At 43.9% G+C, this 10,943-nt stretch overlaps 1 protein-coding gene across 1 annotated transcript; it reads left to right on the top strand.

Moving 5' to 3' along the window:
* The first annotated feature begins 388 nt into the window (after positions 1-388).
* PSMD7 (proteasome 26S subunit, non-ATPase 7) lies at positions 389-9,634 on the top strand. Its single transcript, XM_040442965.1, has 7 exons — positions 389-563; positions 2,906-2,997; positions 4,093-4,185; positions 4,913-5,010; positions 5,980-6,060; positions 7,890-7,981; positions 8,670-9,634. The coding sequence occupies exons 1-7, from the start codon at positions 490-492 to the stop codon at positions 9,112-9,114; spliced, it is 975 nt and encodes a 324-aa protein (XP_040298899.1). The 5' UTR covers positions 389-489; the 3' UTR covers positions 9,115-9,634.
* The last annotated feature ends 1,309 nt before the right edge of the window (positions 9,635-10,943 follow it).

Genomic DNA, 10,943 nt, shown 5'->3' with positions numbered 1-10,943 from the left:
AGAGTTAAATTCTGGAGAATTCTGACATGAAACAAAGGTGAACATTTTCTGGGTGGTGGAGATATGAATTACTATTTTTTTCTAGTATTTTTTTCTGCAGTCTTCAGACAGCGTAAGGGTTGGGGGAGGGTGTGAACTGCGAAGGAACTAAAGCGAAAGGCCGCTGCAAGTGACAGCGCAGGCCCAATACCAGGAGGTCAACCTTTTTCTCAGTCTCCAGTGTGCCTTTAGCTTCGAAGACCAGGAAATCTCCCAGCGAGTCACCCAAGGCGGGCCCCACCTGCCCCCGGTCTTTCCCGTCCTCAAGATGGCAGCTGGCGCGAAAACCCGAGGCTGCGCGCGGGGCACTCTGGGAGCGGAAAAAAAGAACCGTGGCGGCGGCCGAGCCGGAAGAGGAGGAGCCGGGCCTGGAGGATCCGCGAGAGTCCCTGAGGCTGCCGGTGTTTGCGGGTCGCGAGGAGCGGGGCCTGCCGGGCGGCGTGTGTCGCGATGCCGGAGCTGGCTGTGCAGAAGGTGGTAGTTCACCCCTTGGTGCTGCTCAGTGTGGTGGATCATTTCAACCGGTGAGCGGGTGCGCGGGGCGGCCTATCGGGATCGCCGCTGCTGAGTCACTGGCACGCTGGGACGGCGCGGCGGCCGCGGGGGTGCTGATGGGCCGGGGGTGGCACTGACTCGCCCAGGGGCCCGGACCACCCTCGGATCACGAAGCCTAAATCACCCAGCATCTTCCCCACGTCCCCCCGTCCCCATCCGGCACTCCGCGGTCCGGACTGCCCCTTCCTTTTACCCAACTCCGTACGCTGCCAGAATATGGGGGCAAGCTTCAGTTGGCCCTGATCCCCCAGGCCTCGTGCCCATCTGTCACTTCGTCCGCCCCTTTTCACCAGAAAGACTCGGTGCCTCGTAGGAAAACGCTGCAGATTTGTGCTTCTATGCCTCTGAAGGCTGTCACCAAAATTCTGGTCTCAGTACCCTGAAGGGCTCCCGGGGAGAGCTGTGGTTTCTAACCAGGAATCTGTTTTGATGGGAACTTAAAATGTAGATTAGTTGTCAAGTGTTTCTTTTAAAAATAAGAGCATTAGGAGATTTGGGCATTAATGAATAAAGATAAAACATTCCACAAATGTTTCTTCCGCCTTCGCTTTGCTTGTTTTGGAGCTGTTCGTCCCGCTGGACCTGTTACACGTGTTCATAACTTTTACAAGATAATTACTTGAATTGGCAAGTGTAAAGACAAAGTCAGTTGTTGAAGCACCTATTCTCCTGCAACTTGCCTTGCACAACTCCTCATTCAGCCAGAGCTAAAACAAAACAAAACAAACAAAACCCTCAAGACTCCTTAAGGCTTGGGGTCCCCAGTTCCACTGCTTTGTAGAGCCCTCAGTCTAACAGGATATGAGGGCATTCCCACTGTACAGTAGTTACTATTTTTCTCCCATAGGAACTAGAGGTGCTAAGGGGGTGCTAATTTCAGTTCTGTTCAGATGACATGGTGCAGACACTACTGGCTGCTGTCATAACAGATGTAGGGTTTTAAAAACCATGGGTTTTTGTAGACCAAAAGAAAAGCACATGGTGTGGAAGTTTCCTTGCAAGTGTGGAAATTCAGTGCCTGAGATTTCCCAAAAATTCAGAATCACCAGGGATATAGAATCCTTAACTTGGTTTGACCCAAATCCCAAATTTGGTAAGCATTTATAAAGTTGCGGAGCCGTGGGGCACCTGGGTGGCCCAGTCAGTTGGGCGGCACCGACTACACCTCAGGTCATGATCTCACAGTCTGTGAGTTTGAACCCCGTGTCGGGCTCTGTCCTGAGAGCTCAGAGCCTGGAGCCTGCTTCGGATTCTGTGTCTCCCTCTCTACCCCTCCACCGCTCACACTCTGTCTCTCTCTGTCTCTCTCAAAAATAATAAAAAATAAAAGATTTTTTTCCAAGTTGTATGTTTAGAAAAATTAATACATTAAATACAGTGACTGTTAAGGAATTGTGGTTCGTTTCACATTGGCGTGACCTTTGTCTTTCCTTTGAACATGAAGTTGTTTTGTGTCTGTGCCTCACATTTGCTAGCGGTTAAAGGAGAATCCTATGTGAAGATCTCATTGAAATGAGATTGTATAACTGAAACACTTGTAGCTCCTGAAGACAAAAATCACTGAGGAGGTTTGACAGGTAGATAGAAATGCTGAAGTAAAATCTTTCTCACTTGTTCAGCCCTCCTCTCAGTGTAATTACGTCACCAGCTCACATCTGACCTCTGCCTGATTAAGCCATTCACAGAGACCAGATGGCACACACATTAACTCAGGGTCAGAACCCAGTGTCTGAGCCCCTAGATGGTACAAAGAATTGTAACTTCTAGTGGGGCTTGTCCTCGTGGGCTAGATAATCCAGAGAACAGTTGGCGCACCAGACCATAAAAGTGGTTCTACATTAGCATCTTTATCTCCGAAAATATTTGAGGATCGAGAAGATGGGAAAAGTTTAAAGGAGAAAGCTGCAAAAGAAAAAGTGAAAGGTGGTAGCATAACTGAAATGTATTTTTCAAACACCAACCAAATAACATTTTAAAACTCAACGATCTGGGGAGTTTTTATTTTCTCCATTTTCATTTCTCCATTTAAGATGAATAACTGCAAACTTTATAAAGTTTGAAATGTTAACAAGTATGTTATTTCTTAGAAATAACAAGTGGGTAAAAAATGCCAGTGTACAAAGTTCGTGAATTACCTATTATATTTATTAAGTTTTAATATTAGGGACTAACCTGACACATTTGTTTACTGGGATTAGATCGCAGGTAAACTAACTTGTATCTATACCATTGATATTTCCTGTTGAGTATCCGATTGTTGGCTTTACCTCTCTGTGTGTCTGTCAGACTGACCTTCTCCTTTCTCCCTCAGAATAGGCAAGGTTGGAAACCAGAAGCGTGTCGTTGGTGTGCTTTTGGGGTCATGGCAAAAGAAAGTACTTGATGTATCCAACAGTTTTGCAGGTACAAGACAACTTTTACATTTTTCTGAGCGTGGTTAAAATGTCAAACAGCTTTAAAATAAAAAAAGAAACCCTCATGGTTTCCATTTTTACTACAACCCAGAAATTCAATGGCAGAATTGCTAAAGTATAGAAAAGGGAGGCTAAAGAGTACTCACTAAACTGAATAGTAAATATTTTAAATTTCCTGACCAGAGAGTCTCCATTGCAACTGCTCAGCGCTGCTACTGTAGCAGAAAAGCAACTGTAGACAGTATGTTGACAAAGGGGTAGCTATATTCTAGCAAAACTTCATAAAAGTAGGCAGCTCTGATGTCGTAACCTTGCAATCCCTGTAAACTGTTAACCATGGTCATGGGTTGGCAAGGGGAAGATGGAGAATATTACCTTTTACTCAGCATCATGAATCTTTACAAGAATGTATCCAGGGGCTTCTGGCTGGCCCAGTTAGTTGAGCGTCTGACTCTGATTTCAAGTCAGGTCATAATCCCAAGGTCATGGGATCTATCCCCACATCTGGCTCTGGGCTGAGCCTGGAGCCTGCTGAAGATTCTCTCTCTCTCTCTCTCTCTCTCTCTCTCTCTCTCTCTCTCTCTCCCTGGGCCCCTCTCCCCTGCTGGCATCCATGTGTGCACTCTCTCTAAAATTAAAAAAAAAGAATGTATCCATGTATTTTATGGTTAACAACAAAGAACAAAATAATTGGTCTGGAATAAACTGTAGACCTGAGGTCCCAATCTCCGGTATCTGAAAGGACTGAGCAGTAATGTTATTTGTTAAAGGGAAATATTGGGAAGTGATAGGGCTTTTAGCAGACTGATGAGCTTGTGTCCCTGTTAAGGTGGGGACAGGAGGGTCCTCTGTCTGGCTCTAGCCAGTTATTGCCAGGTCTTTCAGTTTCAAGAGAAGTGGAAGTCTGGGTTTATATATGAAATCTCCCAGTTTTTAATGACAGCACCTTAAAAAGTAATTTTAATGCTGTGTTGAACAAGCCAAACATATCGATCAGATGTGGCCTTGGGTCTCCAGCTGTAACATATGCCCTAGAGTTCTGTCTAGCACCCTAAACTACGTCTTACTTATTTTTTCTCCGTAGTACCTTTTGATGAAGATGACAAAGATGATTCTGTCTGGTTTTTAGACCATGATTATTTGGAAAACATGTATGGAATGTTTAAGAAGGTCAATGGTATGTCTTGATTGATTGATTTTTTAAAGAAGGTATTGATTTATATCTGTGTGTATTTGTGTATGCATGCCCAGCTACATGCCCCTGGTGTGCTGTGGTTTTTTTTCCTTTTCTACGTATTCCCTTCTCTTTGTTTAATGTCAAGGGCTCTTTCACTTGGCTAGTCTTAAGTAAGACTAGTGGTAGTAAAGGAATGAGGTGGAATAAATGAGAAATTAGAGTAGCAATTTAAGACCAGATAGACAGGCCTAGGTTTTGGGTAAGAGATCTAGCCCTCTGCAGCAGAAAAGTGAAGCACTATCAAATGAAATCCACCTGCCCCTAGAGCTTAAGTACCACCACGGTAAATCTCTCTCTGTCACGTGTCATCTTTGTTTTATTTCCTTAGAGCAACCACATAGCTCTTAGAGCTCCCCCCACAGCTCACGGTTCTGTGTGACAGAGACTTGCGTTTGTTTACATATTGCCTTGGAATTGTTTTCTAGTTTCATGTGTGACTGGCCTCAACTAGTCTGAGATGTGGGGGTGTCTGGATTTCCCTCACTGCTTATTTTCTGAGAATTCTATTCCTTTTAGATTTCACAAGTATGTCAAGGCTTAAAATAGGTGTCTGGAATTTTGAAAAAGATAGAGAACATAAGAACTAGAGATCTTACCATCCTTTTGGAGGGAACTCTATATAGATCTTCATGTAACAGTTCAAAACCATTAATGTTTTCCTTCCCAGCCAGAGAAAGAATCGTTGGGTGGTACCACACAGGTCCTAAACTACACAAGAATGACATCGCCATTAATGAACTTATGAAGAGATACTGCCCTAACTCAGTAAGTTCGCTCTGTCTTTAAAACTCTTGAGTGAGGGGCCCCTGGGTGGCGCAGTCGGTTAAGTGTCCGACTTCAGCCAGGTCACGATCTCGCGCTCCGTGAGTTCGAGCCCCGCGTCAGGCTCTGGGCTGATGGCTCGGAGCCTGGAGCCTGTTTCCGATTCTGTGTCTCCCTCTCTCTCTGCCCCTCCCCCGTTCATGCTCTGTCTCTCTCTGTCCCAAAAATAAAAAAAAAATAAAAAATAAAAATAAAAAAAAAAACTCTTGAGTGATATTCCTTGCCTGCTAACTTATGTAAGCATTTGGATTTGGATAGCAAATCATTTCACTGCTTTTTTCTCTATAAACTGCTTGTGTTGATTGGTAGCATTTTCTTTTCTTTCTTTTTTTTTAGTTTGTTAATTAATTTATTTTGATAAACACTGTCAGTGCAGAGCCTGACTCAGCTGGGGATGGATGGGGTGGGAGGGTGAGATCATGACCTGAGCCAAAATCAAGCGTTGGACACTTAAATGAACTAAGCCACCCAGGCATCCCGAATTGGTACTGTTTTCTACAGTTTACACTAACCCAAGATACTTATAAGTAACAGTAAACGTGTGCTAAGTGCTTAATCCTCCCAATAGCTATATGGGGTTGTTACCCTCTTTACAACAAGAAAAGTGAGGTTCATAGTGGTTAGTAAGGTCTCATACATGTTGGGGATGGGACCAAAATGTTGCCTGTCTTGATTCGGACTTTCTTAGACTTGATAACCGCACTGTACTACGTCTCAGCTTGTTAATGGGTGGGGGCGAAGAGCAGAGAAAATGGTGGGATCATGTGAAATGTAGACTCATTTCTGCTGAAAACTCCAGCTCATGTCTGGTTGAATGAATGAATAGCTTTAGTAATCCTCATCAGAAGGATGGCTGTGATTATTCCTTATGCTTGGTGTGAGCTGGTTTGCTAAAGTGTGTTTTTCTGCCAGGTACTGGTCATTATTGACGTGAAGCCAAAGGACCTGGGACTGCCCACAGAAGCATATATTTCAGTGGAAGAAGTTCACGATGTAAGTCATCTGGCTATGAGCCTCGGAGATAGATTTTTTGCTTATTGGACTATTCAGATTTTTTGTTGTTTTAATCCTTTCTCTCTAACAAGGAGTAGTTTGTTGATATCTGTCAACAGTTTGATACTATGTTTCTTTCCCCCTTGAGTTTTTGAATCGGCAGATTTTTAGAAATTGACAGGACCATACAAATCTAAAATCCCCTTTTACAAATGAAATTGAGGCCCAGAGTCCTCCTCATACATTTGTCCAGAGATGTTGACAGCACGGTTAAGTGCAAAGCCTGGTGAGTTTCGTCTTAATCTAATGTAGTTTCCACTGTTCTGCTCCCCCTGGGCCAGCATTGCTTTCTCCTTGAGGATTTTCCTTCCCTGTGGACAAGATAGAAGTTTTCTAATAGAGTGAGTCAGAGCTGCCTGGAGCTAGATGGCAGGACCCATCTGTGTGATTGGACACCTGAATGTTCCACTCCACAGCATCCAATACCTGCTGTATGGTCCATTAGCTTGCGCTTCAGGTGTAGACACGAAGAGGTACCAGAAGATAGCTTTTCCCTATTTCCAAGAAAACTAAACTCTGATTCTAGGGTAGCACATGGTGTGAAAATATATGTGTTTTGTTGTGAGCATAAAGTTTTGCACTTGAACTCAATCTTGAATTTCCAAAGTCAAAAATCTAAAGGATAAAGTCTGGGTTTAGATAGGTAGTCTTTATCCTTATGTCCAGCTATTAAATCAGGAAAAAGATTTTAGGTTAACTCCCTGCAGATGTTCCTTGCACTGAGCTCTATCCGCCTGTTTCTCTTTTTGCCTTGCCACTAGGGAGCTTAGGTGAAGATTTATTGCCTTGTTGAAATAAGGCTTTCATCCTTGGTCTGATACGATTTTTAAATTAATTTTACCCTGCCCTTTCCAAAAAGAGTTAGAAGTTCTTACACCCATACACACACACAAAAGCAAGATTTTTCAATAAGGGATGGAAGGGACATGAAGGCCATAACAGAAGATGAAGCCAAGGGAAAATGAGCACCTGGAAAGCCGTGCCATGAAGTCCTGGCCATTCTAGCTTCCAAAGTAAAGACATAAATGGCATTTGCAGGATTCACACTGTCCTGGATAAAATAATTACCGCTAACATTTACACCACTTAATATAAGTTAAGTGACTTTCCCAAGGTCCCACAGCTCCCATAGAACCCAGGCTGTCTGGCTGCAGAATGTGCCCTCACTGCTATGCCCTCCTGCCTTGGCAGACACTTCATAGCCTTTACAGAAGATGTACAGCCTCTTCTCTGGCACAGGGTCTGTGGAAAGTTGCTCCGCAGCCCCATCAGGAGGTCCCCAGGTGATACAGTGAGCCACATCCCTGGACAGATCTTTGATTAATTCAGGCCACCGGAAAGCTGGTTCTGACTGCATTGTTTTGGTGCTCTGGCATCACTGGATCTGAGGGACACTAGAACGTTAAAAGATTATCTGACATGAGCTTGTTTCCAGTACAGGTATTGTACTGGAATAGAATATTGCCTATTCTAGAAAGGATTATATGCTTTAAGAATCAAGTTAAGACTTCCTCGAGTGTCCATCCCCACAGTAGTCTTAAGGGATTGTCAAGATTTTCTGCGGAAACACTGGGCAGGGCCATTTGTAATGTCAGCTTAGAAGATGAAGCTTTCAAAGCAAACTCCCCCATTTCTGCTGGCACATGGAAACCTAGTTAGTACTGTACGCGTGAGGTGATTTGACTGAAAGCAGAGGAACCAAGGTGTGAGAAGGAATGGGTGTCGTTGTGCTTGTAAGCAAATAACCAAGGTTAAGCCTCCTCTCCTAGGATGGAACTCCAACCTCAAAAACATTTGAGCACGTGACCAGTGAAATTGGAGCAGAGGAAGCTGAGGAAGTCGGAGTGGAGCACTTGTTACGGTGAGCCTCAGGATGGCGTCAGAGTCATAAGCGGCCCGAGAGGCTCTGTCAGGAGTAGAGAGATCTGGGCTCTAGGCCCGGAACATTTCTAGGGTGTCTTGAGTCACGATTTATGATTGTGGGTAATACATCTTGTTGGGCAACTGCAGTATTGACGTGACAGGAACAGATGTGTGAAGGTGTGCAGATGTGTGCTCTTGCTGTGCGTGTGGTTCTCGGGGAAGGTAGCCTGCCGACAATCTATGTGTGAGGATGGATTTTTATTTTAAGATACTGTAACCCTCACTTAATTCAAAAGGGTCATAGTTTTTCTCAAATAAGATTCCTTCCAGTTCAAAATTTAGTCCTGACTGATTTAGGCCCCTCACAACATCATACAGATGAGGATGGAGAAAATGGCACCCTTTTCATGGAAGTTGAAATAGATAGTTTTGTTTTGTTTTTTTAAGTGAAATGGTTTCATTTTTAGTTCTCTCCTGTTTTTTGAGAAATGCCTTGTGATGAGAAAGATAAAATGTATGCCTCCAAATAAAAACAAAATTAAGGCACTTCATCTTGATAGAATGATGAAGTAACATTTTTCTTTTGAAAACCTGCCCCTCCCCACAAAGCTGGGTGTTTGCCTGGATTCTGAGACCCTGTTTGATAATACAATGCACTGATGCTTTTGCCTGCCTTCTTGTTACAGAGACATCAAAGACACTACAGTGGGCACTCTTTCCCAGCGGATCACAAACCAGGTCCATGGTTTGAAGGGACTGAACTCCAAGCTTCTGGATATCAGGAGCTACCTGGAGAAAGTGGCCACGGGCAAGCTGCCCATCAACCACCAGATCATCTACCAGCTACAGGACGTCTTCAACCTGCTGCCGGATGTCAGCCTCCAGGAGTTTGTCAAGGCCTTTTACCTGAAGACCAACGACCAGATGGTAGTGGTGTATTTGGCCTCGTTGATCCGTTCTGTGGTTGCCCTGCACAACCTCATCAACAACAAAATTGCCAACCGGGATGCAGAGAAGAAAGAAGGGCAGGAAAAAGAAGAAAGCAAAAAGGATAGGAAAGATGACAAAGAGAAAGAAAAAGAGAAGGAAAAGAGTGACGGAAAGAAAGAAGAGAAAAAGGAGAAAAAATAAAACATGTAGCTTTTTAATTTGTAAATTAAAATCTTATAAACTAACTCAGTGTGCCACTAGAGGGTTCTTTTTACTTTACGTGCTTGTTAAAAGCTGTACTGCTGAGAGCTCTCTGCCCCGGGTCACTCTTGCTGCAGCGTGGAAGGGAGTGCACAGAGGCACTGAGCTCGCACCTGAACCGCAGCTTAGGCTGCCGTGTGTGTGGGACACGCTAGCTCAGGCTTCCGGTCATGTGAGAAAAGTGAGGAGAGGTAAACGGAACATTATTGGTACTCTTCACTCTTACCTATAAAAGTGGAAGTTGAATTTTCCCCATCTTAAAAGACTCTTGGGGTCTGTTTCTGGCAGTTTGCAAAATTGCAAAACGGAATGCATGAATTCCAGAAGTGCTCTGCCTTAGAACACCCTGAGTCCTGACCCTCTGAACTCTGTACCCTCAGCTCTGGCATTCTCAGGGCTTGGGATCCAGCCCCGAATATTGTTTACCTTTGAAGACACAATTAAATGACTTGGTTTTTAAGTCTGTGTTCTAGTCGTTTTTGATTCTGGGAGTGGCAGTTGTTCTCACAAGCAGCCAAGACTTCCTTTTTCATTGAAGTTGCCTTAAAGAGTTATTTTAGGGACGCCTGGGTGGCTCAAACATTTGAGCATCCGACCTCAGCTTAGGTCATGATCTCGTGGTTCCTGGGTTCAAGCCCTGTGTCGGACTCTGTGCTGACAGCTCCGAGTCTGGAGCCTGCTTCAATTCTGTGTCTTCCTCTCTCTCTGCCCCTCCCCTGCTTGTTTTCTGTCTCAAAAATGAATAAACCTCAAAAAAAATTTTTTTATTAAGTTATTTAAGACTTGGAATCTTTCATGAAAGAGAGTCTCATTTGTTTAAAAACATCCTGATGGTGTGAAGAGCTCTCAACAGCCCAGAAGACCTGTGTCCTAGTTTGTGCCTCAGGTTTGTCATCTGTCAAGTCCCTAGAGCAGTTCTTCATAAGGGGCATGGTTACTGCGGTAGGTGCAGGTACATTAGACCACAAGATTAGGGGTGGGGGGAGGTTACTGAGGATGGAACAGTTTCCCCAAAACAAGTGCTCAGGGCTCAGAACAAATAAGGTACTTAATCATTAGACCTACAGTAGGTCCTTTCATATTAATTTCCTTTCTTAAGCACTTAGAACTTAGGGGTTCTCTTATGTGCTAAATGGACTGTCAATGTTCAAAGATTTAAGAATATAATAAAATGGCACTAAAACTAAGTCAACTGAATCTCAGAAACCACTTTCCGGTGTTCTAATGTCTCAAAAAGTTAACAGAAACCTCCATCTTCATTCTAAAGAGCTATGGGGCGCCTGGGTGGCTCAGTCGGTTGAGCATCCGACTTCGGCTCAGGTCATGATCTCACAGTTCGTGGGTTTGAGCCCCTCAACAGGCTCTGTGCTGACCACTTGCTCAGAGCCTGGAGCCTGCTTCAGATTCTGTGACTCCTTCTCTCTCTGCCCCTCCTCCACTCACACTTTGTCTCACTCTGTTTCTCAAAAGTAAGTGTAAAAAAGAAAAATTTTTAACAAAGAGCTAATTAGTAGAAATCAGGAGTTGACAGTATAATATGTAGATAAACTTTTATTCTACTCAATAGAAGCATACCCACGTAAGGGCTGACTTCAAGGTTTATTAAGATTTGGAGACAAAACGGATGGTCAAGGAAAGAACTATGGAGAACCAACTTTGCTTGTCTATTTCAGCAGGCAAAAGTCAGGGTGGTTGTACCTTAACCGAATAAAAGAAATTTGAAATAAGTCAAAGCCTGAGATATATTTCAAACCACACGAGTGGTGAAG

Source organism: Herpailurus yagouaroundi, unplaced genomic scaffold, assembly GCF_014898765.1.
Source record: "Herpailurus yagouaroundi ecotype Mexico unplaced genomic scaffold, PumYag 190, whole genome shotgun sequence".
NCBI lineage: Eukaryota > Metazoa > Chordata > Mammalia > Carnivora > Felidae > Herpailurus > Herpailurus yagouaroundi.
This window is presented reverse-complemented; position numbering and strand designations above follow the sequence as displayed.

What these genes read in the sequence shown, in the direction of transcription:
- PSMD7 (XM_040442965.1), top strand. Translation starts at nt 490, where the DNA reads ATGCCGGAGCTGGCTGTGCAGAAGGTGGTAGTTCACCCCTTGGTGCTG. An exon ending in CAGTGGAAGAAGTTCACGAT is followed by an intron (nt 6,061 to 7,889) that starts GTAAGTCATCTG and finishes CTCCTCTCCTAG; the next exon opens with GATGGAACTCCAACCTCAAA. An exon ending in GGAGTGGAGCACTTGTTACG is followed by an intron (nt 7,982 to 8,669) that starts GTGAGCCTCAGG and finishes TTCTTGTTACAG; the next exon opens with AGACATCAAAGACACTACAG.